This window comes from Vidua macroura, chromosome 30 (assembly GCF_024509145.1).
Source record: "Vidua macroura isolate BioBank_ID:100142 chromosome 30, ASM2450914v1, whole genome shotgun sequence".
Taxonomy (NCBI): Eukaryota; Metazoa; Chordata; class Aves; order Passeriformes; family Viduidae; genus Vidua; species Vidua macroura.
The window spans coordinates 1734108-1761918 of NC_071600.1; the positions used below are offsets into that span (position 1 = coordinate 1734108).

The 27811-nt window shown below is 55.3% G+C and overlaps 1 protein-coding gene, 1 long non-coding RNA gene and 2 pseudogenes across 2 annotated transcripts; 2 read left to right on the forward strand and 2 right to left on the reverse strand.

Moving 5' to 3' along the window:
• Positions 1-27811, reverse strand: part of LOC128820668 (uncharacterized) — a 1438581-nt pseudogene that overhangs the window by 1155177 nt on the left and 255593 nt on the right.
• LOC128820667 (uncharacterized) overlaps positions 1-27811 on the forward strand; it is a 2212279-nt pseudogene that overhangs the window by 615689 nt on the left and 1568779 nt on the right.
• LOC128820702 (olfactory receptor 14J1-like) lies at positions 2424-3797 on the forward strand. Its single transcript, XM_054001517.1, has 2 exons — positions 2424-2489; positions 2614-3797. The coding sequence occupies exon 2, from the start codon at positions 2640-2642 to the stop codon at positions 3570-3572; it is 933 nt and encodes a 310-aa protein (XP_053857492.1). The 5' UTR covers positions 2424-2489; positions 2614-2639; the 3' UTR covers positions 3573-3797.
• LOC128820781 (uncharacterized) lies at positions 19263-20033 on the reverse strand. The gene is made up of 3 exons (XR_008440939.1): positions 19983-20033; positions 19678-19831; positions 19263-19441 (listed from the first exon to the last, which is right to left on the reverse strand). It is a non-coding gene; the product is annotated as an uncharacterized LOC128820781 (long non-coding RNA).

The window sequence follows — 27811 nt, forward strand, 5'->3', positions numbered from 1 at the left end:
ATTGGAGGCCATGATTGCAGAAAGCTCTCAGAGACTGCAAGGCAAAAGCCAAAGCCAAAGTCCTTTGAAAAACCTGCAGTCCCTGGGAGCATTGTGGAGCCCCCAGGGCCATTCCTGAGCAAGGCTCCCCAGGGACTCCTTCCAGCAGATCCTTGAGGCCACTGGGATGTGGGCTAGGGGGGATGCTGAGGGCAGGACAAGGGGCTGACAGTGCCCAGCCTGGCTGGGGCTGTGCCAGGAGGCCCCAGGGCCTCAGGACAAGGTGTCTCCTGACAGCCCTTGGTGGCACAGACCCTGCTGTGCCCCAGGGCACCAAGATGTGGCTACTCTTTGTCCCCACCTGTCATCAGTGCCTCCAGTTCTCTGCTCTGCCTGGGGCCTGGGGACACTTTCTCAGTCGTGTCCCTCACTGGGACCCATTAAAAGTCAAAGAAACTTTGGAGTTGGATTCTGACTTGGAGTTCTGGAGAGGTTTCTGCAGCTGCCTCTCAGGGCCTGATGTTCAGGGCCTGAGCACAAAGCCCCAGAGGCTCATTCAAGTCCTTGTGCTGTGTCTGTGCTGCTGAGCTGGGCCAGGCTCCTGGCACAGAGGGTGATGCTGGTAACCAAGCAGAGCTTCAAAAGCACATTTCTCTGGATGAGCAGCTCTTCTCCCAGCCCAGCAGGGCTGGGGCACTGCCTGCAGCCACCCCAGGCACAGCACAGAGGCACAGAGAGAGGAGAGGCAGCCTGGGCTGGGAGAGTGACTGAGACCTCACTAGAGGAGAAATCTTCACAGGGTTTGAATGAATAATTCTCTGTCTCTAGGAAAGTTAAACTTCCATTCCTGGAGGGATCTCCTAAGGCTGGCCCATCCCACAGTTTCCATGGTCTTTTGCAAGGGCTCTCCCAGTTCCTCTGGTGCAGAGGAGGTGGCCATAGGGCAGACAGGGCAGTACCTGCAGGCAGCAAGGGCAGGCAGCAGCAGTGAGAACGAGGTTAAAGGTAGGCTGGGGTGGGAGGACAGGAGAGTCCCCATCAGGGGAGAAATCTGCACAGCCCCTGGACACGGTGAGTCTCTGGTTGCAGAGCAATGCAGGTGAGTTCCTGGAAGTGTCTCTGACAATGCCAGCACTGACAGGACCTGTCAGGGTGGCTCTCCTGGATGTCCTGGCGTGGAGCAGAACAAGCTCCAGAGCGGGGCTTCCCTGCTGCCCCCTCAGAGGCACAGGACAGGTCCCTGCCCAGGCAGAGCTGCCCCGGGGCCGTGGGGTGGGGATGGGCTCTGTGAGCCCTGGCAGGGAGCGGAGCTGGGCACAGGGAGACGCTGCTGGCAGGAACAGCTCCCCTCAGCAGAGACACGGGCAGGGAGGGACAGGGAGCTGCTGCCACAAATGCTGGGCAGGGGGATGTGGCACCTCCCTGCTGTCCCTGTGGCTCAGACACCTTCCCCCTGCAGCTCCTCCCCGGGCTCCTTTCCCATCCTAAGCAGAGCCCCTGCCCTCATCCCACGGGGGCTCGGCTGTGCATTGCCCCTGCAGCAGCCAGAGCCCAGGGAAGGAAGGACAAGCCCCTGATTTCCATCAGTCTCAGTGTCCCTCCTCCCCTGGCAGGAGCAGTGTGACATTTCAATGCCATGCCCAGGTGCCTGTGCTGTCCTTGTTGCCACCATTGGGTTTTTTGAGCCAGTGCCAGGGTTTGGGGGTGGCAGGTGCCCGTCCAGGCAGGGACCCTTTGGATGCTGTTGTGGAGATGTGTCTGTGTGAGCAGAGTGCCCAGGTGCCCTCAGGGGCCATTCAGCTGATTCCCTGGGTGTCCTGCAGGGCTGCAGGTGCCCTCCAGAAGGGCACAGCTCTCCCGTGCTGTCTCTGGGCTGCCTGGGATCCCCATGGAGCAGACAGCTCAGTGCTAGGGCCAGGGAAATGCTGCTGGGCAGCTGCACCTGGGCAGCTGCAATGATCCCTCTGTGCACCAGCCTGGCAGGAGACAGCTGAGATCCCAGTGAGGCACCCTGAGAGAAGGCGAGGGCTCTGTCCATCTGCTCTCTGAGCCCAGAGCCCTCTGCTCTCAGCACTGCCTTGGTTCTCTCTAGGGGAACTCCTCTGGGTGCCTCTCCTTCAGCTCAAAGCTGCCAGCAAGGGGCAGCTGAGAACAGCTCTGATGGCCAGAGCTGCTCTCTTGTCCCTGCACTGAGAGACCATCCCTGTGCCTCTCACACCCACACGATTTCACCTGCAGTGCATTAGAAATGGCAGGGATTTCAAAGACCCACAGCCACTCCTAACTGTGGCAGGTGCAGCTGGATGAACAAATACAAGGAACTCCCTCAGCTCAGTTCTTCAGATGGGCAAATTGCAAACAGCAGAGCTAAAAAGCTTTTTTGTGTCTCACAAGTCCATTTAATTGGAGATCAGCCAGCATTCTCAGTTGCCTCTCACTGCACAAGAAGGAATCCTCCTGAGCCCATCTGTGAGTCCCTGTTCTCAGTGCCTGCAAAACCCAGAGCCCAGGTGAGGGGAATGCACAGAAGTGATCCTAAAAAGAGCAACCCTGAAAGCTGAATTGCTATGAGATATGCAATATATTTTCCTCATAGAAGTGTGGCCTAACCCAGTCCTGTATTTTTCTCCTCAGCAGAAAACCATTTCCTGAGGCAGCAAATGTCCAACAGCAGCTCCATCAGCCACTTCCTCCTGCTGGCACTGGCAGAGACGCGGCAGCTGCAGCTCCTGCACTTCTGCCTCTTGCTGGGCATCTCCCTGGCTGCCCTCCTGGGCAACGGCCTCATCATCAGCGCCGTAGCCTGCGGCCACCACCTGCACACGCCCATGTTCTTCTTCCTGCTCAACCTGGCCCTCAGCGACCTGGGCTCCATCTGCACCACTGTCCCCAAAGCCATGCACAATTCCCTCTGGGGCACCAGCACCATCTCCTACACAGGATGTGCTGCACAGCTCTTTTTCTTTCTGTTCTTCATTGGAGCAGAGTTTTATCTCCTGACCATCATGTGCTACGACCGCTATGTGTCCATCTGCAAACCCCTGCACTACGGGACCCTCCTGGACAGCAGAGCTTGTGCCCACATGGCAGCAGCTGCCTGGGCCAGTGCCTTTCTCAATGCTCTCATGCAAACAGCCAATACATTTTCCCTTCCCCTGTGCCATGGCAATGCCCTGGGCCAGTTCTTCTGTGAAATCCCACAGATCCTCAAGCTCTCCTGCTCCAAATCCTACCTCAGGGAACTTGGGCTCATTGCAGTTAGTGCCTGTTTAGCGCTTGGCTGTTTTGTGTTCATTGTTTTCTCCTATGTGCAGATCTTCGGGGCTGTGCTGAGGATCCCCTCTGAGCAGGGACGGCACAAAGCCTTTTCCACCTGCCTCCCTCACCTGGCTGTGGTCTCCCTGTTTCTCAGTACTGCAGTGTTTGCTCACCTGAAGCCCCCCTCGATGTCCTCCCCATCCCTGGATCTGGCCCTGTCAGTTCTGTACTCGGTGGTGACTCCAGCCCTGAACCCCCTCATCTACAGCCTGAGGAACCAGGAGCTCAAGGCTGCAGTGAGGAGACTGATGACTGGATGCTTTCAGGAACATTAAACTGCTGGCCAATTTCTGCCAATCACTTGTAATAAAAGTCATTCTTGGTACTTCTTGTTGGTTACATTTTGGAGGTTCTTTTCCTTTGTTTTACTTTTTTTGTATTGTCCACAAAGCAATGTAATTCTTTGTGCCATTTCTCATTTTGTTTGCCTCAACCTTCCCTGTGGCCACAGAGTGTGTCAATGAGGGGCTGCGCTCTCAGGGGCTTTAAAGGAACTCAAGGATCTCCCAGCACATTTTCTGCAAAGATGCCCTTTTGTTGCCTACTCTGGAGCTGCAGCAGTAATGTCTGTGTGCAGAGCTGGGGGCAGATCAGTGCTGGCACAGCAGCTGTGCCCAGCAGCAGCAGCAGCAGCACTTGGTGTTGCCAGTGCTGCTCCCGTGGCCCTGCCCCGCTGCCCTGGTGGCCCTGGTGTTGCTGCAGGGCCTGAGTGCTCTCGGGGCCGGGCACAGTCCTGGGGGTGGCAGTGCCGGGGCTGCAGCAGGGACAGGCCATGGGCACTGCTGGGGCAGCGCTGACGCCTCAGGCCAGGGCCTGGGGGCTCCAGGCTCCTTGCCCAGGCTCTCTCAAGAACACGGCCAGGCCAATGCTCAGCACAGAAAACCCCCGTCAGCAGCCCCAGGCTGGCCGTGGGCAGGCTGGGGGCAAACAGCACGGCTGGTGCTCTGCCAGGGCCCTGGGGGAGACGGGAGAGGAGCAGCAGAGCAGGGGCTGATCCATCCCCAGTGCGCTGCACAGCCCAGGGCAGCGTCCCAGAGCGTCCTCATGGAGCTGCCAACAACATCCCCCCTCTGCAGCCCTGGCCTCTCCCCCAGCTCACACAGGTGCCGCATCCTTGCAGGCACAGACACGGCAGCGCTGGCTCAGGAGCCCCTGTTTGCATTGCACACAGCAGGCAGGAGCACCCCCGTGCTGCTCCTGTGGGGACATGAACCTGAGGGAGCACAAATGCCATCAGCCCCTGGGGCCAGGAAGGGCTGGGGGACGCCAGGGAAAGCACTCAGCTTTGTCCTGGCCTCTGCACTCAGCCAGAAAGTTTGTTCCCATCAGCTGGGACTTTCCTGTCCCACTGCAGACGCTGTTGCTCAGAGCCAGGGCTGCCTGGCAGCCACCCCTAAACTGCCCTGAGCATTTCTTGGCTTCACCTTTGCTTTCCTTACTCTTCCTACTGCTGATTTCTTCCTCTTGCCCACCCCTGTTCCCTCCCCTGCACACAGCTCATCCCTTTGTGTCACCTTTGTGTCACCTTACCTCCTCTGAGCCTCGTGTCCTCCAGGATCAACTACCCCAGCTCCCTCAGCCACTCCTCACAGGATTTGTGCTCCAGACCCCTCACCAGCCTTGTTCCCCTTCTCTAGACACGCTTCAGCCCCTCCATGTCCTTCCTAAATTGGGGGCCCAGAGCTGGACACAGCACTCGAGGTGCTGCCTAACCAGTGCCCAGCACAGGGGAAGAATCACTGCCCTGCTCCTGCTGGCCACACCATTCCTGATCCAGGCCAGGAGCCATTGGCCTTCTTGGCCACCTGGGCACACGGCTGGCTCATGTCCAGCCTGCTGTCCATCAGTCCCTGCAGGTCCCTTTCTGCCTGGCTGCTGTCCAGCCCCTCTGTCTCCAGCCTGGAGCGCTGCAGGGGTTGTTGTGGCCAAACTCAGGACCCGGCACTTGGACTTGTTAAACCTCACCTTGATGGATTTGGGCCCTGGATCCAGCCTGTCCAGGGCCCTGTGCAGAGCCCTCCTACCCTCCAGCAGATCAACACTCACACCCAGCTTGGTGTCATCTGCAAATTTGGTGATGGTGGCCTCGATCCCCTCACCCAGATCATCAGTGAAGATGTGAAACAGGACTGGGCCCAGCACAGATCCCTGGGGGACAGCAGCAGGGACTGGACACCAGCTGGATGCAGCACCATCCCCACCACTCTCTGGGCCCAGCCTCCAGCCAGCTCTTCCATCTCCCAGCCAGGAGGGAACCTGCCCAACTGTGGGCTGCAGCTTTTCCAGGGAATGCTGTCAGAGACAGTGTCAAAGGCTTTGCTGAAGTGCAGATGGACACATTCACAGCCTTTCCCAAATCCACAGGTGGGTCACCTGGCTATAAAAGGAGATCAGGTTGCTCAGGCAGGACCTGCCCCTCTTAAATCCACGCTGGCTGGCTCTGACCCCTCGGCCATCCTGTGGGTGCCCTGTGATGGCTCTCAAGGTGATCTGTTCCAGAACCTTGCCGGGCACCGAGGTCAGGCTGACAGGCCTGGAGTTCCCCAGATCCTCCTTCCAGCCCTTCTTTGGGATGGGCTCACACTGGCACCTCCAGTGCTCTGGCACCTCCCTGCTGAGCCAGGACTGATGGTAAATGATGGGGAGCAGCTTGGGGAGCTCATCCACCAGCTCCCTCATGCCCCTAGGATGGATCCCATCCCATCCCATACACCTGTGAGCATCTGAGTAGCTCAGCAGGTCCCCAGCTGCTTCCTCCTGGATTACAGGGGCTGTTCTGTTCCCTGTGCCCATCTACGAGCTCAGGAGAACTCTTGTCCTGAGGACAACCTCTACATATATTGAAATTTGAGACAAACAAAATGTTAAGTAGCTCAGCCTTTTCCTTATGTTTAGTTGCTATATTCTTCACTGCATCCAATAAAGAGTAGAAGTTCTCCTTCCCCCTCCTTTTACTATAAATTTTTTTATAAAAACAGTTTTAATTCTTTTTACAGAAGCAGCCACGCTAAGTTCTAATTGAGCTTTTACCTCTCAACTTATATTTCTGAACGACCTAACAACATCCCTAAACACTTGCTAAGTTGCCGGTCCTTTTTTCCCATGAGTTCCCACAAGAGCTCTATGGGCAGCCAGGGCAGTCATTTTCCTCACCAGCTCATATTTTGCCACACTGGGACAGGCTGCTCCTTCCCCCTTAAGATTACTTTCTTGAAATGTGTCCATTCTCCCTGGACTCCTTTGTTTTTAAGGGCTGTTCCCTTTAAAAAATCAGTACCTGTCTCGGTACTCCCCAAATCAGCATCCTAAATAGGCCAAAGTCTGCCCTGCCTAATTCCAGTATGGAAGTTTTGTTGCTGCCCCTCCTTCTTTCATAGAACATTGAAAACTTGATTATTTCATGGTCACTGTGCCCCAGGCAGCCTCCGACCCCCACATCTGCCACCAGCCCTTCTCTGTTTGTGAGCAGCAGGAGACAGAGCTTTCCTTGGGAGTGGGAGTTACCAAAAATTTGGAAAAATAAAAACTCCTTCACACCAGTGCAGCATTAAGAAGCAGCATTCTTTATTCAGCCCGATGCACGGGGGATAGCTCCTCCCAAAGCTGAGCATGCTGAGTGCAGGAAAGTTTCTGTTCATATTCTGTATTTTGCACACATATTCATTGATTATCCTGGACTAAACACAGATGATAACCATTTTCCCAAAATAATTAACATATTTCCCCTCCCCTTTACCCATGCTCTCTTCTGTCCTGGGGGTCTCTCTGGTGGTCCCAGGTGGCCGTGGACCCAAATGTTCCCGTGGGCCTGGCTGAGCTGGCAGGACACTGAGGCCCGTGAACTTCCAGCTCCCCTTCTCACACAACGGGAATTGTGTGGTTTCCATAGGCCTGGGGTTTTGGAGAATAAGCTCCGGGTGTCAGCTCACCTGATGGAGAGAATTTATCATCTGGTGAATTGAGGTCACAGAGCTGGCTGTGACATCACAGAGGGGCTGTGTGACATCCCAGGAGGGCTCTGTGAGGTCACTGGGTTGGTCACTCCACCCCAGCTCCCCCTCACAGTTTCTCCCAACAAGTCCAGTGCTGTTCATGCCCAGTGGGGTCCCTGTCCCCCGCTATCCCCCCGGCCCACCTGGAGCCACAGCCTCCACCAAAGGATGTTCCACAGGATCCACCCCAGAGCCTGACACGGCGAAAAGGGGCCAGGGCTGTGTGACCAGGACATCAAGGCCGTGGATTATCCAGGTCCTGGGTTGGGTTCCCCAGGGCAGGAAAGATGCCTGGCAGCTGGAGCAGGTTTAGGGAAGGGCCTCCAAGGTGGGGCTGGAGCCCTTGGGCTGTGAGCAGAGGCTGAGGGAGCTGGGCTTGTCCAGCCCAGAACAGGGAAGGCTGAGGTGCTCCTCATCCCAGCCTGGCAGTGCCAGCGAGGAGGGGATGGAGAACACAGAGCCAGGCTCTACACCGGGGGCCTGGTGGGAGACAAAAGCCAATGGGTGGAAGGGGAAAGAGGGGAGATCAGCCAGGCCAGGAGGAGATGAAATGAGTCAGGCTGGTTTCAGCATTTCCTCAACACCAAAAGCAGCCTGACCTCCCTTCTCCATCCACCACTGACAGCTTGGCAAATCAGGAATTGTTTGAGCTGTTTTGCCCCCACTCCAAAAAGAGCATCCTGATACAAGAACTTAATTGTGTTTATATCTATCACAGAACCACGTTTGTCTAAAATCAATTTTAGTATGGAAATAACTTGTGGCTGTTGGACTCATCAGACACTGCTGGGACGTTGCACATAGCTCAGAGAAGAGCGTGATTGTATTAAATTGTGTCCTGTTGAATTGTGGTCTGTTGGCCTTGAAGAGAAACTTTCTGTGCCTCTGAGTCTCACCAGTTCCTGACCCCCAAAGGACACAAACCTGATGAGTTGTGGTTCCACTCCAGTGGTGGCACTTGGAGCTCCCTCCATCCCCAGAGCAGAGCTGCCTTGTCCCAGAAAGTCCCTGGCAATGCAGGGATGAAGGAAACAGGACAGGCTGTGGGGATCAGGGGCAGGGCACGGCCAGGGATTTGGGGTGGTTGTGAGCCCAGGGCAGGACCCGGCCCTTGGCCTTGGTGAACCTCATCCAATTGTCCTGGGCCCATGGCTCCAGCCTGTCCAGATCCCTCTGCAGAGCTTCCTGCCCTCCAGCACAGCCACACTCCCACCCAGCCTGGGCTCACCTGGAACTGCCTGAGGGTGCCCTCGATGGCCTCGTCCAGATCAGCAATAAAGAGATTTCACTGACCTGGCCCCAATCCTGAGCCCTGAGGACAGCCCTGGATGTGACTCCATTCCTCAGCTGCTCTGAGTGCCAGGGGTTGGATGAGGGAAATGGTGGGGAGGGGGTGGGGACAAAGTCTGACTGATTGTCAGCCATGAAGTTTTTTGATATTCACATCTACTCAAACTGCATTAGAAGATGGAAGATGTTAGCGGTCAATATCAATTGGCCATTGCTGATATCAATCTATAAACAGGAAAAGAACAGAGGACAAAACAGTTTTCTCTGCATAGTTTTCAAAACAATATATTCACTTTGAATTCACTTCTGAAATCTGTCTAATTTACCACAGAAGAATTGAAAACTTCCATTATTCCCAGGGGCTTTTCTTCTTTGGGAGTTCTAAATAAATCTTTATGAGCCTTTTTCACTGAATTCCTGAAGAGCCTCCATGGCTGTGCTGGAGACCAAGGCTGGAGCAGGGAAATGCAGGGCTGCTGCGCCATGGGGAGGGCATTGAATTCCAGCACACACCTCAGCTCTCGGATGATCCCGGCACCGTGCTGGGCCCTGTTTCAGCCTGGAGCAGAGCAGATGTTGATGGCACAGGAGCCCTGCGGGGCTGGCAGGGACCTGCAGCCTGTGTCTCGGGCAGCTCCTTCTCCAGGGAAAGCAGGTGGGAGTTGGAGCCAAGGAGCTGAAAGCTGCAGGTGCAGCCTGGGCTGGAGGGAGCTCAGATTTGCACAAGGCTGCCCTGAGTGCCAGGGCTTGGATGGGGGCAATGGTGGGGTGGGGGTAGGGACAGAGTCTGATTGATTTTCAGCCATGAAGGGTCTTGATTTTCATATCTATTCCAACTGCATGAGGAGGTACTTGGATTCAGTGTCCATTGGAGATTGCACTTATAAATGTATTAACAGTAAAAAAAACCAACTATACAGGACTTAAAAAAATCTTTCTCACTGTCTTTATAAATATAGTGTATTCACTTGCAATAGGCCTATGAAATCTGTCTAATTAACCACAAAAGATTTGAAAACTTTAATTATTCCCAGAGGCTTGGCTTGTTAAGGTGTTCTGAACATTAATGAGCCCTGGGGCACTGAATTCCTGAACTGAAGAGCTGAAGGCTGGAGAAGCCTCTGGAGCAGTAAAATCCAGCAGCAGCCTCCAAGGTGCTGAGGATGTCAGCAGCCCCCACTGAGGCCATCCCTGCCCAGAGACCGTGGGGGAATGGGCAGACAAGGAGAGCGTCCCTGGGGCTGGGGCAGCAGAACTCAGAGGCAGCAGCGGCTCCAGCTGGGAAATGGAGTGTGGGATGGGGCTGTGAAAGCCCTGCCTGGGCTGTGCCAAGCAGGACACACAAGCCCTGACCCCCATCCACTACAAAACTCACTCAAGGGAGACATTTATAGGAAATTACAATTGTTTGTGTACTCTGTGTTGGATGCACTGGAGAAATACCCACACGGGATTCTCAGGAGCTCCAAACAAAAAAACAGCCTTTACTGGGAACTTTAAAAAATCAGAGGAACTTGGGCAAAAGGTTTAATAGGACATTCAATCAACAATCAACATTTCTCAAAGCCTTAACTTGGCCCATTCACTTCACTAACATTAAGCCTGTTCAGTTTTAAGTTAATCAACATTTGCAAGATGATAAAAATGGAAGAAGTAGACACAGAAAGAGAAAGACAAAAAATATATAGAGAAGCATACACACCTACCAACTCCTGGATTCCAGCAGTGTTCAGATAGAAATTCCAAGAGGAGATAGGGTCAAAATGTGTGCTTGCCTTGTGCTCAGCCTAAAAACTCCTTGGTCTTCCTGGGCCCTTCCCGCAGGTGGGACTTGGGGTCATTTGGTCACTCAGGAGCTGGGCTGGGGCTCCAGAGGTGGCTGTGGAGCATTGCCTGTGCTGTGCCAGGGACTGGCAGCCACTGCTGGGCTGGGATAGAGGCTCTGGGGGGATTGGGGTTCCAGGGCAGGGCAGGGCTGAGGTTCCAGGGCAGGGCAAGGCTGGACCTTCCCCTTCTCCCACACACATGAAATGTTTACAGCCAACAATCTCCTCCAGTCTGTCACAACAGGAAATGTTGGAGGTAAAATCCCAATTCTGGCCATGGGCAACTGGTCTAGAAGGACAGTTCTTATGCACAGGAAGGAAAGCCCCAGTTTTTAGCTCATGTCTGATTTGATTGCCTGGATTTTGTTTGGTTTTGTTGTTGCTTTGTTTCCTTGCTGTGCCTGAAGTGTCCAGTCAGGAGCAGAGTGACTCTTGCCAAGGAACTTTGCCGTGCTGTCACTTAATATTAAATCTGGTTTTTGCTGCTCCCTTGCTGGGGATTTTTTCAGCGCTCTCAAGCCCTCGTTGGTAACAGGGTGAAGGAGCCCTGGCCCAGGCTCTGGCCCTGGGGGACACGGGGACGCTGCCGGGGGGTCCCTGTCCCCCTGTCCCACTCCCCACGGCCCCGTCCCCCGTCCCCGTGTCAGGCTCTGGGGTCGATCTCGTGGAACATCCTCTGGGGGAGGCTGCGGCGCCGGGGGCGGGGGGACCCGGGGGGACAGGGGACCCCGCTGTGCACGAGCAGCGTTGGACTTCTCTGGGGGAACTGTGAGGGGGGGCTGGGGTGGAGTGACCTCCCCAGTGACCTCACACAGCCCCTGTGATATCACACAGCCCCTGTGATGTCACACAGCCATCACTGCGATGACACACAGCCCTGTGATGTCACACAACGATCGCTGTGATGTCACACAGCCCCTTGTGATATCACACAACCATCACTGTGATGTCACATAGCCATCTCTGTGACATCACACAGCCCACTCTGTGATGTCACACAGCCCCTATGATGTCACACAGCCCTGTGATGTCACACAGCCCTGTGATGTCACACAACCATCACTGTGATGTCACCGAGCCATCTCTGTGATGTCACACAGCCCACTCTGTGATGTCATACTGCCCCTATGATGTCACACTGCCCCTGTGATGTCACAGAGCCATCTCTGTGATGTCACACAGCCCTGTGATGTCACACTGCACCTGTGATGTCACAGAGCCATCTCTGTGATGTCACACAGCCCTGTGATGTCACACTGCCCCTGTGATGTCACAGAGCCATCTCTGTGATGTCACACAGCCCTGTGATGTCACACAACCATCACTGTGATGTCATAGTGCCCTATGATGTCACACTGCCCTTGTGATGTCACACAGCTATCTCTGTGATGTCACACTGCCCCTATGATGTCACACTGCCCCTATGATGTCACACTGCCATTGTGACATCACACAACTCTGTGATGTCACACTGTCCCTATGATGTCACACTGCCCCTGTGATGTCACAGAGCCGTCTCTGTGATGTCACAGCACAAGCTCTATGATGTCACCCCGTGATGCCATACAGCAGTGCTGTGATGTCACAGAAGTCTGTGATGTCACAGAAGTCTGTGATATCACAAAATCACCCTGTCTAGTCACAGTCTGTTCTGTGATGTCACAGCGTGCTCTCTGATGTCACACAGCCACCCGGTGATGTCACAATCCACTCTCTGATGCCACAGAGCCACCCTCTATGATGGCAGAGTCTGCTCTATGGCCTCACACCCTACTCTGTGACATCACAGCCAGCTCTGTGATGTCACAACTCCCTCAGTGATGTCACAAAACCCTCAAGAACTCAGTTACATTGAAACACTGAAGTTTCTTGTACTTTGAAGAGATCCCTGCCAGGGACACAACTGAGAAAGTGTGGAAGGAAAGCCCAGAGCCCCAGTGCTTCAGGGCAGGTGAGAAGCAGCCCTCGACATGCCAAGGTGGTCAGGTGGTCCCCAGGAGGCCCAGCCAGCCAGGCCTGGTCCGTGTTCCCCTGGTTTGGTGGTGATGCCTTGAGAGGCCACCTAGGACAGAGCTAGACAGTGCTAAAGGAATAAAGCAGGTGTTTATTAAAAGGCCTTCAAGGGATACACCTGGGGCAGTGCAAGAGCCTGGCCCTGGCTCCATCCTAGATGGAGTCCAGGTCACGAGTTTTCCCTGGGGCAAACAGGGAGATTTGGTCTGGCAGGATGTGTAAAACAATCTCCTGTAATATCTACTTGTTCTCACACAGAGCACTTGGCTGCAGGGACACATTCCCATCGTTCCTGCCCAGGTTTCAGGATTCAAACAGTGCTGTCTTTCCCCAGAGCTGTTCCTTCAGCTGCCTCGGGAGGGCCTTTTGGCATCTGGACCCACACCCTGGCTCCCTTATTAGCATTGTTGGATCCAAACCCTTTATCTCCACCAACAGCAGTGATTTGAGGTGGATCTCCTTTTCCCCAATTGTTTTAAAACTGACAATATCAATAATTGTGCTACCCTGTCATGTGGTTGAATAATCCAATCTTGTTCACTATTGTTTAACACAATTCCTTCAATTTCTCCTTGATAATCTGCATCAGTTCCTCCTCCCATGGCATGAGCACTTTGCAAGGCCAAGGTCCAGTGAGCAGTTATCAAACCAAAGTGTCCTGGAGGAATCTGGATTCCTGTTCCTGTATTGTTAACTCTCATTTGCTTCTGATTTATCCTAACTAATTCCAGTGCATGAAGGTCCAGCCCTGCAGCCTCTGGGCTGGCCCTGCCAGGGCCATCACAGCCAGAACAATTTCCCAGGCAGTCCAAGTCTCACTGTCCATGGCTGTATTTGCAAATTGGGAGAAGCCGTGCACAGCCAGGGGGTTTCCATTTCCCCAGGGGGCCATTGCTAAGGGCATGGAGCACATCTGGGAGATGGCTTCTCCATGGGGACAGGTTCCCATTCCTCATTCTTTCAACTGCTCTTTTAACAACCCCTTCACCCGTTCAGCCAATCCTGCAGCTTGTGGATTGTCTGGGACATGAAAAACCCAGCAGCCTTAATCACTTTATTTCTCACATAACAGACAAAGCATTCTGCACCACAGTATCAGCAAATCCTATAAAAATAGCCAATTTCATCCCTTCCTCCTTTATTCATTGCATGCACTCTTGCAGAGTTTACCACTGACATTTGGGTCTTGGCCAGTCCTTTTCTGTAGGGTATTCAGTGTCACAGTGAGCAGCCAAAGCTGACATATTAGCATTGTCAGCATTATTTCACATTATCAATTTTTAATTATACAGATATAAATGTAGATTATTGGGTTATATGATATATAACTATTTTTATTTATTTAATTGTTATTATTATTGTATCACTTGCACAAATGAACCTGAGTTCATGATTTAAACCTTCCTCTGTCCCTCCATGTGGGAGCATTCCAAAACCAATTTTTCTTTCTGTTGGTGCTGTTTCCAATGTGTTGTTACCAAAATTCACCCTCATCTTCCCAAACTCACAAGTTCTTTTCCTTTTCCAGATGCAATTTTTGGATGCATTTTAAGACATCCAGGGCTTCAGCCTCTTTTAACCGACTGCCCCACTGCTCACACGGTGCTCCCACCTCAGCCCACTCCAGAGCCAGCGAACTCCAGGGAAGGGCTTCCCACCTGGGAATTTCTGATGGGGCCGATTCCTCACATTTACATTTAAAAAGTGACATTTTGTGGTGATCTGGCCAGACTGTGCCAGTTTTGTTTCACCAGTGGGCAGGGTCAGCACCAAAGACACAGACACCAACTGAAGGAATCAGTGTCATTGACTGTAGCTCAAAGCAGCAAAGAATCACAAAAGGAGCAGCTCAGCAATGCACCCAACCATCACCACCAAAGATTGCAGCAGTGATTAAGAAAGATCCAGCCCCACTTACCCTCAGGATTTACCATCCCCCAGATCCACACAGCAGCTGGGGAAGCTGTCACAGCCAAGGGCTGCAGAGCCACTCCTGGGCACTGGCAATTCCTGCAGGTGCCTCCAGCCACAGGTGAGGCTCCAGCCCCGCTGTGAGAGGGCCCAGCTCTGACAGTGCTGAATGAACAAACTGACAGCACTTCTGGTGCGGGAACATCTGCTTCCATCCTCCTCTTGGCTTCCTCCCAAAGCCTGGCCAGGGCCCCAGGAGGAACCAAGGGAGGTGACTTTGACCATTCAGCCCCAGACAAGGCCAGATGTCGGATTTCATGGCCTTGTCCGGCTTCTAAACACAGAAAGGTCAATACATGTTTCACTAATGAGAGGATACATCTATCACAGTGCTAATGACCATGCACATTTCATTAATGAGCAGATCCAAAGATAACCTTTGGCTGGAAGGTTCATCCAGAGGCCACCTTTGGCTCAGGGCCTGTTGTTCAGGCCTCACTCAGGGCTGTTGTCCAGGCCTTGGCACTTCAGGGACGTGGTTTAGTGCTGGGCTCGACACTGCTGGGTGACCGGCTGGACTGGATGAGCTCAGAGGTCTTTCCCAACAGAAAGGATTCTGTGATTCCATGATTCCATCTGCTGCATTCAGCCAGGTCCATGTTAGCAGCATTCATTTGCTCAGAAAGTCTCCTCTGGCCCAGCTCTTGTGGCCTGAGGCTTCAGCTCCTTCAGCTCCTGGTGCTCAGCTGCTCCTGCTGAACCAGACAACTCAGAGAGAAGAACACAGTCCATCCAATTCCTTCTGGGACACGGAGAGGGGAGGCTGTGGAAACAGGAGCATTGTTTGCTGTGGCCTCCTCTCTGCCCTTCACGCCTTTCAGCGCTTTCAACCAGCCAAGAGCTTTCTCCAAGAGTGCAATGGAGCAGCTGTTCCTGCTCCCGGGTCTGGCTCTCTCCAGTCTCTGACCTTGCCTGCTTTTGTCCCTCTTGCTGTGCCCTCTGCTCCCCCAGGGCTCGGTGGCTGCTGCCCAGGACTGTGGGACTGGCACAGATCCCGTGGTCGAGACCCTCCTTTCTCTGCCCTTGGAGCTGCCTGGGCACAGCAGCCTTTTCCATCTGGAAGCTGCCCATGGACAGGGAGTCCCCAGCTGCGTTCCTTGCACAACCTCCAGGAGCCCAGGGCTGCCATCTCAAGTCCCTGCTGGCCCTGGGGGCTCCCAGGTGGGCACAAGGGGGGCAGCAGAGCCAGCAGGGAGCCTGCGAGTCTCTTCCAGCCCTGTCTGCTCCGAGTTTGGGCCTTGGAGCCTCAGGTGGCCAAAGGCAGCTGCTGCTGGTCCCTCTGTGTGCCCGTGTTCAGCAGTGCTGCTCCATCAGTCTGTGCCCAGCAATGGGGAAAAGCCTCAGCCCTGCAGGGCCAGGAGCTGCCGGGCTCTGCCTGAGCAGCTCAGCCAGAGGGAAGGGAGCTGCTCCCCACAGGAACCAGGAGCAAAGGGCTGGAGCACCTCGTTCTGGGGCTCAGCCCAAATTCTGGAGGGAGTAACAGAGTTATTCACGTGCACGGGTGTGTTAGCTCTGCAGTTGCTGTGCCTGCAAACACATGGCTCGAGATGTGCAAAAGAATTCTGCAACTCTTGGCTGGATCAGGATGTCAGCAGTGCTGAACTCCAGCTTAGTCCAAAGCAAACACTTTACACCTCTGCTCATATCTGCTAGATTTTTTACATCAGGGTATCCCAAGAAAAGTAAACAGAGGAGTAAATACTTTCATTGTTTATCAGAAATGTATCTCATTTGCTGTACATTTCTTTTTCAGGATGTGTTATCAGCTCAAAAAGAAAAAAGAAAAAAAGAAAGGAAAAAATGAGAAAAATATGAAAGAGAAAAACAAGAAAAAAATGTCTAGTGAAAATCTTCTGTAACTTTGGATTAAGAGGTAACTGATCTTTTTAAAAGGAGAACTCATTTACTTGGGGCATGTTCTGATGGCCTGGATCCATCTTACAGAGTGACCTCAGCATCCTTTTTCTAAAGATTTTCGGTTTTGTTTCCAATATTAAGATTTGTTTTTAAATTGGAGTTGAAGCAATAGGAGGATGAGAGATGGATTGTGCATGACTGTGTCTTGATGGCAAAGATATTGCAGTTTGAAAATTGGACCTAAAGTATTGAAAATGAAACTTACAAATCCCAGTGCATTGTGTGACAGCAGCTTTTCCTGTAGGATGTGCAGCATCAGAAAGACTTCATCAGTGGGGTTGGGGGTGCTTGGAGCTTTGTCCTGTGCCACTCTGGGATGCCATGAACCAGGACTTCACCTGCCACCAGCCCAGCTCACCCTCTGCCACCGCAGCTCCTTGGACCTTGTGTCCCCAGAGCAGACACAAAGTGTTTCTGCTGCTCCTCCTTTGCACAAATCCACAGAGAGCTGGGATTTTTCCAAGTCTCGTGTCTCTGTTGGGCCATATTCCCAAAGAACCAGCAGCACATCCTGATGAATACGGTGAGTTACGTGGATGGTTGTCAGCTCCACTTCCTGCCTAGAAATCCTGAAACTGCTTCTAAATGCTGCTCCTTCAGCTCCTGGACACCTTCTCACACAGAGCTGGGAAAAATATCCCCTGGCCACTGGCTAAAAAGGTGAGTTATGCCAAAGTTAGAGCTCTGAGGGAAATCTCTCTCCCTCCCTGTCCTTTTAATGTATCTGTGCATGGGGGTGTGCATGGATGTGTCTTGTATGCAAAGGAAGGAGCGTGCAAGCAACGTGACTGACACTGTCACTGTCCATGCTATTCCATACCCATGGGTACAGAGACATTATGGAAACCCTGGCACAGACAGGGCCTTCTGTCCATGGGTACAGAGACATCCAAGAGCCCCTGGCACACACAGAGCCTTCTGTCCATGGGTACAGAGACATCCAAGAGCCCCTGGCACACACAGAGCCTTCTGTCCATGGGTACAGAGACAGCCAAGAGCCCCTGGCACACACAGGCCTGGCACACACAGGCCTGGCAGCACAGGTTGCTTTCCCCACAGGCTGCAGGAGATGAGAACACAACATTTGCCAACACTGACTCAAGCCACAGCTGCAGGTGCTCCCCGTGAACCTCAGCTCTGGCACCACTGTCTGCCCCAAGCTTCAGGGGCTGCAGTGGGAGCCCAGCTGGGCTCTGCCCTGGGGCCATCCTGCAGGGACAGCTGCAAACAGGGAGCATTCCCTTGCCACCAAGAGCCAAGCCAGGGCTGCAGGGCAGCTGCTCCAGCCCGGACTGCACTGCTGAGTGCTGTGCTCTGGGGCTGGGGCTCCCCGCACAGGGGACTGGACTGGTGTGACAGAGGAGACAGAGAAGCTGCAGCTTCAGCCTAACTGAGGTGGGTGCATGGGCTGGGAAGAGTGGGGAGGCTCAAGGGGATTCAAAGAGCTCATCCTGCTGCAAGGACGAGGAAAAGGGAGTGGGAACTCAGCAGTGAGGAGAGATGAGGGCTGGAGAGCAGCTCTGAAGGATGCTAAAATCCCACTGGACCTCTGAGACATTGCTGCTCCTCAGCCAGTGACAGGATGAGTCCCTAAGCCTGGGGCTCGGCCTTCCTCGTGGTGAGGGGCACCAAGGAAGGCAGCAGTGTGCTGGAGACTGCCATGGGCTGGGAACTCACTGGGGGAAAAGAGGGAGCAGTTGGGAAGTAAAAGGAAGGTGGGAGAGAGAACTGTTCAGAGAAGGGCTGAGCTACAGCTTGAGCAAGCTGAAAAACGTCATTTGGGGTCATCGCGGATTGATTTCATTTCAGAAGCTATTGAACAAGTTTATTTTTTGGGTGGTGGCATGTTTTCCCTGGGAGGTGTACACTCTGCAAACTTGAGCAGTGTTGCTGAAATGCTCAAGCAAGTCTGTGCTGCAGGTCACACCATTTCTTCTTTGGCTGATTCTGGCCCGGTGCTGAGCTCCAGCAGAGCCCTGGCAGAGCCCAGAGCAGCCTCAGCACCCGCAGAGCCCGGCTGCAAGGAGAGAAAGCAGAAAGCGCCCGTCAGCTGAAGGCTCCTGTCCCCTTGTCCCAGCCGCCCGCGGTGCCCAGGCCATGCTGGCCGTGCCCAGAGCGGTGCCCAGAGCTGCCCATCACTGCTGCCTTTGGCAGCAGAGCAGGAGGGCAGGACATGTGCCCAGCCTGCAGCCAGCCACGGCACATCCAGCCCTCAGCAGCTGCCCGGAGCAGGATGCTCCTGTGCTCGCTGCCATCTCCCCAAAGCTCTGATCCCACCATGCCAAGCAGACGGGACCCACCTGACGCCATCCACCGCTGGAAGAAAAGCTGGTCCCAAACGATGTCCTCAGCCTTCTCCAAGGGCACGGCCCATCCACGCCGCAGCTGCTCCCAAGCACTTCCCCATCCAGACTGGACCCCACCTAGAACCCTTCCTCTAGAAAAACAACAAATGATTGAAAATAGATTAGAGACAAAAAGGGGAACAAGAAAAAAGGTCAAAAATCTTATCTCTGTCAGGGCCTTGAGGAAGGCCCAACCCCTGCATGCCAGGGAAAACCCACCCACAGGACAGGGAAGCCCAGGCTTTCTCCCTTCCCCCTGCACTGCCCCCCAAAATAACGGTGATCCCAAAGCAAACAGGGGCAGTGGAGCAGCCCAAGCCCTTCCTTGCCTGCAAAGCAAAGCAGCCCCTGCACACGTTCTGGAGTCCCACCTCTGCTCCCACCATGGGGGTTGGTTTGTGTCGGGCTGGCTGCCCCAGCCCCAGCCCCAGCCCGGGGCACGGTGGGTGCTGGGGGCTGTTGGCAGGGCCAGGAGCCCACTCCCATTTCGTACCCACCCCAGCCCATGCCCCCAGCCCTGCCAAAAGCAGCCTGGCAGCCCCAGCAAAGGGGGAACCTTTGGTTCCCGGCCAGGCTGAGCAATGCCCAAATCTGGGAACATCCCCCTTCGTGTGGACTCATCTGCAAATTCCCTGTGGAGCCTGGCTTTGGAGAAGGTGCCAGAATCCAAGTCCATCATCTTCAGCTGGCCAGGCTGAGGAAGAGATTGTCATCCTTGAGGTTGTCCTTGGTGTCTCCAGCAGCAGCAGCCCCACCTGGTGCAGCTTCTCCAGGGGCTCCTTCTCCTTCCCTGGGGCCAGACCAGGCTGTCAGGGTTCTGCCCAGGGCCCCAGCTGTCAGGGAACCAGGACAAGCAAAACCTGGGGGATGGTGGCCACCAGTGCTTGCCACACCAGGTCTCCAGCTCAGCTCCAGCCCAAGAGCTGCGTGTTCCCTTCTGCTGACCCCTGCTCAGAGCTACAGGCAGCACAAAACCTGTCTGGTTGGCTTTGCCACTGATTGCCAAGAGATGCGTGGAGCTGTTACCTGCCAGGCCCCTGGATCCAACTGTGCACGTGGATCTCTCCCATCCTCTAGGGCAGAGGAACACCCTGCACCCAAGGATCGTGGAAAAGCTCTTCTAAGGACGGCCTGTCCAAGGGCTGCATGGACAAACACCTCTTAATGACATCCTGGCACTCTGGGGAGGGAAACCAGGAATCACCAGTCAGTTGGAGAAGTTGCCCCCCTGTTCCCATGCCCAGGCCATGCTGGGTGTGCCCAGAGCTGGGCCTGAATTTTCCCATGGATTCTCTGTTTGGAGGAGAGCAGGAGAGCAGCACATGTGCCACCTCCTCAGCAGCTGCCAGAGCGGGATGCCCACGAGCTGCTGCTGTCTCCCAGCACTGGTATTGCCCCCATGGCCAGAGATGAGGATCCACCTGGAGCGAGCCATCGTGGGAACAAGATCCGACCCCAGATGATCTCCTGGCCCCTCCTGAACGGGTGCTTGCCCATGACCAGGTGGCACAGCAGGAGGCCCAGGGACCAGATGGTCGCTGCCTCGCCGTGGTAGCGTCGGTGGTGGATCCACTCTGGTGGGCTGTAGGACAGGGTTCCTGTGGAACACAGACAGAGTTCAGCAGGGGGATGCTGCTGCTCCCAGAGCCTGGCCCCAGCACCCCTGGCCATGTGGGGGCTGCCCCAGTGGCACACGGGGTGACCGCTGCCCTCTCACCAGCACCTGGGACTTGTGTACAGACTCGGGGCTGGAAAAGAAGCCACTGGTGCTGGAAGAGGGCAGCAGAAACCCTGGGAAGGCCCAACCATGACACACAAAAGAAAAACTCACCCAGTGGTGGAGAAACCCACTCGATTCCTTGCCTGCACAGCCCCCCAAAAATGTGAACAAGTCAAGGCAAACAAGGGGAGCAGAGCAGTCCAAGCCCTTCCTCACCTGCACACCAAACTGCCCAGGGCACGGGGTCAGACCCCCCTCTCTGCTACCCCCATGGGGGTTTTTGTCGGGCTGGCTGCCCCAGCTCCAGCCCCAGCCCAGGGCACAGTGGGTGCTGAGGGCTGTCGGCAGGGCTGGGAGCTGGACCCCCTCACACCCCCACCCAAATCAACCTGGCTCCAGCATTAATCCCATCCCAGCTGCAATAGGGGGAGCCCCGGTGCTGCACCCCGGCTGGGCCATGAGATGCCCAGGAGCATCCCCTGGCAGGGCTCACCTGCAAACTGGGTGTAGGCTGTGTCTTGGAGGAAGGCGCCACAGCCAAAGTCGATCAGTTTCAGCTGCCCGGTGGCCAGGTCGAGCAGGATGTTCTGGGGCTTGATGTCCCTGTGCAGGACCCCGCAGCTGGTGCAGTGCCGCACGGCCTCCAGCACCTGGCGGAACAGCCCCCGCGCCTCCTCCTCCGGCAGGAACCTCCGCTCCGCCAGGAAACCCGACAGGTCCTGGCACCGCTCCGGGCGCTCCAGCACCAGCAAGAAGCTGTCGGGGAGCTGGAGCCACTCCAGGAGCTGAATGACACCAGCGCAGCCAGAGGCCACCTTGGCCAGCAGCACGATCTCCAGGGGTGCGCTGGTGCCGTCGGGCTGCGGGAGGAGCGCGATGCCGTCAGTGGGGCTGAGGCCGTGCCGGGGCTGAGGAAGCCCTCAGCCAGCCCGGGATGCTCTGCATGCCCCGCTCAGCCCACGCCCGCTCTCCCTGCAGGGCTCCCGGCAGCTCCCACCCTGCCGGGCCCCGGCTCATCCCCGCCCGGCACGGCCCGGCTTCTGCCGCTGGCCCCGCTCACTCACCAGCTCGCCCCAGTGCCGGATGCGATCCCACGGCACCCTTTTGATGGCCACCTGCGAGCAAGGGACAGCAGCGGGTTCAGCTCGCCCCCCGCCTAGCCCAGCCCCATCCTCCTCCTCCTCCTCCTCCTGCTCCTCCTCCTGCGCCCGCCGCCGGCCCCGCCGCTCACCGGGGCGCCGTCCGAGAGCCGCGTGGCCGCGAAGACGCTGCCGAAGCCGCCGCTGCCCAGCAGCGAACCCAGCCGGTACCGCTCCTGCAGGGCCTCCTGCGCCTTCCCTGCGGGCGGGACGCGGCTGTCAGCGCTCGGCCCGGGGCCAGGAGCGGCCCCCGAGCGCCCCCCGAGCGCCCCGGGCCGGCCATCCCCAGGCGTTCTCTGCTGGCAACGGGACAGCGGCGGCTCGGGGCCGGCGGCCGCGCTGCCGAGCGGCGGAGCTCGGGCCGGGGAAGCCGCAGCGGAGGCGGCGGCAGCGGCCGCGCCGCCTGTGTCCTCCGCGGGGCCCGGGAGGAGCCGGGGCCGGGGCCGGGACTGGAGCCCACGTCGGGGCCGGGGCCGGGCTCGGGCCAGGCGGAGCCAAAGGGCGGCGATGCCGCCCCAGCCCCAGGCACTGATGCCCGCCCAGCAGCGCCAGCGCCAGCACGGCCAGAGCCGGGCGGGGGCGAGACCGCGGCGGGACGGCCGGGGACGGGGACAGGGACAGGGACGGGGACGGGGACGGGGACGGGGACAGGGACGGGGACGGGGACGGGGACTGGGACGGGGACGGGGCAGCCCCACCCGGGGCCGGGGGCACGCTGGGGGTATGGCTCAGCCCGGCAGGGGGAGAGAGAGACTGGGAGAGGAGGGGACAGCGGGAAAGGGAGAGCGGGAGAGGGTGCAGGACAGCGGGAGAGGGAGAGGAAGAGCAAGAGGGACTCGACAAAGTCGCTTCTTTTTCTGCTGCAGCCGCTGCTGCCGCTGCTGCTGCTGCTGCTGCTGCAACTGTGGCTGTGCTGTGTCACCATGGATCCTCTTTTCCATGAGGTTCCATGGTGTCGCCATGGTTTTCTTGAATTGGCAGTGTCACAATGGACCACTGGTTCCATGAGTCCCCGCTGTGTCACAAGGGTGTGCTTGGTTCCATGAGGAACCAAAAAGCTCTGCATAAACATTGAGCAACAGCTGCTTAACACAGCTGGGAACATCTGTTTGCATTCAAAAGAGAGGTTAAAGGTGAGAATGGCACCAGCAGCTTCCATCTGCAACAGAGATCCAGGGAAAGGAGAGGGACAGAAAATCCAGCTGGGAGACTCAGAGAATTCTGCTTCCAGAGATCATTTCTGGTCACACTGTCCCTTCTACAAAGGTGACACTACTCCAGGCAGCCTGTACTGAGGAGGTGCTTCCTGAGTGGGGTTTGTTGTTCAGGAAACCTGCTCAGGCTTTTCCATTCTTTCCTTCCCAAGAGGAAAACTTCTCCTGGGCCTGTGTGCAGGCAGAGCCCTGAGGAGAGCAGGTGGGACACGGTGCAATGGGCTGGGACATGGAGCTGCAGAGCTCAGGGACAAGGTTCTGCTGCAGGGCACAGGGATGTCAGTGCCAGGTGGGCCAGGTCAGACATGCTGAGGCTGGGGCTGAGGAGCAGCTTGTCCAAACAGGGTCAGCCTGCATGGGGCTCATTCTTCTACATGCCCAGACCTCCTAAGGAGACATTCAGCATCCAGATCACCTGGGGATGCTTCTATCAGCTCTTCTCTGAACCGGAAATTTTTAAAAAATACTCACTTGATTAAATAAAAAAATTATGAGGTGCACTTTGAAATCTTTCTCCTTAACAGAACTCCAAACTGACTCCAATCAGTTGCACAAGCCCTGGAGACTTGAAGACCATTTAAGTAAGTGAAAGACCCCTAAAGGCTTTCTGTATTTTGATGATCCCCACGATGGATTTGGGGCTGAATCCAGGACACTCAGACACTGAGAAGGCTGAAGAAGCTGCTCAAGGAGTCAGAAGCAAAACTCCAGGTCCACTGGAGCATCACTGGGCCCCACTGAGGGCAGGGACTGCCAAAGGCTCCCCAGGGACGGGTGAGAGCAGATCCTTGAGGCCAGGACTGCAGGGAGCCAAAGGCTCAGAGCAGGGAACTGCAATGCTGAGCAAGGCCTGGGCTGGCTGGGGGAAGCAGAAAGGCCAAGCCCTGAGCCCAGCCTGGCACAGCAGGGCCTGTCCCTGACGGGTGGCTCGGGGCTGTTTGTGGGGCAGTGGGATGTGAGGGGCAGCAAGGACAAATGTCACAAACCTGTGTGACACTGCAGATCCTCATGGAACCAAGGGGCCAGTGTGACACTGTGGGAAGTTGTGGAACCAAGGGATCACTGGGCATTGTTGGGGCCCATGGAATCAAGGGGCCATTGTGACACTGCAGAAGCAAGGGGGACATTGTGACACTCCAGGGCCTCATGGAACCAAGGAGACCATTGTGACACTGTGGGGTCCCACGAAACCAAGGAAACATGGAACAGGTCTGGCTGGCTGGGCCTCCTGGGGACCACCTCTCATCTGCCTTTGAGACACTGGGACCATGTGTTTTTCTTTCTTATGAGAAAAAAAATCCATCTCGACCAGGCACGCATGGCCAAAACTGGGGATCTACCTCCAGAATTCCCTATATCCAAGGACAGCTCCCAGACCGAAGCTGCCAGGACTGACAAGTCTGGCTGGCCTTGGCTTCCTGAGGGCTGGCACTCATCTACCTTTGAAACACTGGGGCTCTGTGCTGTCCTTCCTGATGAAAAGAACTCTTCTTCCTGTCCAGGTGCTCATGGCCAAAACTGAGATTCCACCTCCAAAATTCCCTATGTCCAAGGATAGCCCCTAAACAAATGGTGCCAGGAGAGACAGGTCTGGCTGGCTTGGCCTAAGTGTGGCCACCTCTCATCTTCTTCCAGAACACTTGGACTTCACGCTTTTCTTTCCTGTAGGAAAAAAGCCATCCATCCTGACCAGGCGCCCATGGCCAAAACTGAGATTCTGCCTCTAAAACTCCGTACATCAAAGGATTGCTCCCAAGTGAAAGCAGCCAGGACAGACAGGTCTGGCTGCCCTAGGCCTCTTGAGAGCTGCCTCTCACCTGCTTTCAAAACATTGGGGCTCGGTGCTTTCCTTCTTATGGAAAAGAACCGTCCTTCTTCTCAAGGTGTCCGTGGTCAAAATTGAGATTCCTTCTCCCAAATTCCATATATCCAAGGATCCCTCCATGACAAAAGCTGACAGGAAGAACAGGTCTGGCTGTCTTGGCCTCCCAGGAGCCACCTCTCTCCTCTTCTGCTCCTGAAACACTAGGGCTCAGTGTTTTCCTTCCTGCGGAATAGAACTGTCCTTATTATCTATGCAGAAATGGCCGAAATTGGGGCTCCCCCTCTAAAATTCCCGATATCCAAGGGTTGCTCCCAGCCAAAATCTGCCAGTACTGTCAAATCTTGCTGGCTTTGGCCTCTGGTGGCTGCCCCTGCCACACTGGGGCTCAGTTCTTTCCTTCCCATGGAGATCCCTGTGACACTGTGGGCACCTCATGGAACCAAGGGGATCATTGTGGCACCACTGGAGCCCATGGAACCAAGGGGCCATGGTGACACAGCGGGGCTTCATGGACCCAGAGACCATTATGACTCTGTGGGGCCTGATGGAACCATGGAGACCATGAGGACCCTTCAGGGCCTCGTGTCACCAAGGGGGCATTGTGACACCTCAGGGCCTCATGGAAGCAAGGGACCATTGGGACACTGTGGGGCCCCATGGAGCCGAGGGCACATGGAACAGGTCTGGCTGGCTTGGCCCCCCAGGGGCCACCTGACAGGTCTGGCTGATCTTGGGATGCCAAGGGATGAGAGGCAGCTGATGAGCTGCCTCTCATCAGCTCCTGGAGCACTGGGGCTCTGTGTTTTTCTTGCTATGGAAGAGAACTGTCCTTCTTTTCCGATGCCCAGTGCTAAAATTGGTACCCTCCCTAAAAAATTTTCTATTTTTAAGGGTATCTCTCAGAACAAAGCCTGCCAGCTCTGGCTGGCCTTGGCCTCTGGTGATCCCCTCTCATCTGCCCCTGAAACAGAGGGGCTCTGTTCCTTCCTTGCTATGGAAAAAAAACAGCCTTCTTGACAAGTGACCATGGCCAAAATTAGAATTTGGCCTCCCAGATTCCCTATATCCATGGATTGCTCCCAGATAAAAATAGCCAGGACAGACAGGTCAGGCTGGCTCTATCCTCTGGTGATTTTCTATAAGCTGAATGTTTTCATTTGAAAAACCTTGGAGAGGGCCCAGGGATCTGCCAAGGTGGGGTTCTGAGGCCTCAGGCAATGACCACTACATATGGCCAAAGGAGCTCTGTGCTCTGCGCTGTTGTGGTGGTTTTGCATCACACAAGTGATGTCCTGAGAGAAGCTACTGGCAATTTCCTCTGTGTCTGACAAAAAAAGCAATCAGTAATTAGCTTTGAGAATTGAAAATCTGTTAAACCGCTAAGGAAACTGCACACACCTCTGTGAAGACACAAGTTAAAGAGGAAGAAGCCTGGCTGGGTCTCTTTCCCTTCTGGGCAGCACAGAGGTGCCAAGGCCGGGCCAGCCCCCGTCTGGGCCGGGGCGGGCCGGGCGGCTCCTGCCGTGGGGCCGGGCCCCTTCCCAGGGAGCCCGCCAGGCCCCATCGGCTGCCGGGCAGGGGAGGGGAGGCCGCGGGGCCGAGGCCGGGCCGGGCCGTGGCTGCGCTTGCTGACATCTGGCCGCTGCCGAGCCCTGCCCCGCCGCCAGCCCGGGCCCAGCCAGGATCCGCCGGGCCCCAGGAGCAGCCCCGGGCCGGGCCGGCTCGGCCAAGCTTCTGCCGCCCTTGGGCTTGGCCCGCAACCAGCGGGCAGGGCCAGGAGAAGCCATCGGCCCCGGCCGTGCTGCTGCTCTGCTCTGGCCTGGCTGCTGAGATCCTGGCCCTGCCCCCAGCGCCGCCCAGCCTGACACAGCCCCAGCGCAGCCGCTGCACAAACCTCCATGGCAAAACAGCTCCGGCCGCAAGGACCCAGCCCGGCCGGGCTCACGCAACCATCTGCAGGCCCCGCCTCAGATATTGACTCTTCCCGTGCTGCCATCCTCCCTCCAGGGAGAGAAAAGGACAAAGTGCAGGCACACAGAGGAGCAACGTGAAGACACCGAGGTCAGTGAAGAGGAAGTTGAGTCCCAGATGGGAGGGATGAGGAGATGCCTTGATCTTGGGGCTGAAATCCTCTGCTAAAGCTATGGAGAAGGATGGAATTGATACATCAGACTCTCTTTTTCCCTATAATGCATTGAAAAGTATGGGGAGATGACTTGTTCAGCAGAGGCCTCCATGCTAAAGTAAGCCAATGTTGAAGTAGCTGTGATCCCATGAGAAATTTGAACACTGAAAGAGAAAAGAGTGATGAGACCCTGTGCTCTCAGGTGACAGAAGAAAATCTCTGTTCCCAGAGATGAAGATGGTTTCAGAAACAGATGAAGAGAACCTTTGCTCTTAAACAGCTCATCTTTAAACTAATATCCCGTAAGTTGACATGGCCCATAAACACAGCTGTGGGAAAAGCTGTGAAAAAATGGGAGGGAACTCACAATTGCAGATTTTTCCAGGCAGCTGCTGTTTGTGCAAATGAAAAGCCATGAGAGAACTGTTTCCTTGTGGGCAAGTCTCCATAACATTAAAAACAGGAACTTCTCTCCCTACGTGAACAGAAGAAATACTATTCTAGAGGTGGTAAAGTGACTGAAAATTTTAGGTTTTGTCTATTTTCATTGTCAGGTTGTATGGAGAGAGGAAGTGTTCTGAAACTTTTGGTTATATTCTTATAACTCTTTATATTACTTACTATTCTAAACTTTTCTTTATATACTTTTAAAGTTTTGAGCCCATGTTGCCTTTCTCCTAATCCTATCTCAGAGCAGGAAATGAGTAGGTATATTCTAGTAAGTGCACTGGTAATTAGCCAGCACTGAACCCACCACACCAATTGATGCATTGGAAGAGAAATCTCAAATTGGTGAAAGAATGAACTGCACTAGAGCAGAGGGAAATCAAGGCAGAGCCATGGTTTGTCAGGACTTGCTTGATCCTAATGAGCCCCGTGGTGCATTTGGAGCTGAGCCCTGGAACCTCAGGGTCTGAGAGGAGATTGCACAAAACATTCCAGGAGTCAAAAGCAGAGGAAAACCCCAAAGTGTCTCAAAGCATTAATGGGACCCACTGAGGTCCATCCCCAACACAGGCTCCTCATGGACTCCTTGGAGGAGAGAACTGGAGGCCAGGATGGCACAAAAACCTCCCAGAGACTCAAAATGGCACAAAAACCTCTCAGTATGAAAAGGAAAATCCAAAGTACCTGGAA

Bases quoted from the DNA above. Each gene is read 5' to 3' on its own strand.
- LOC128820702 (XM_054001517.1), top strand. From the start codon at position 2,640: ATGTCCAACAGCAGCTCCATCAGCCACTTCCTCCTGCTGGCACTGGCA.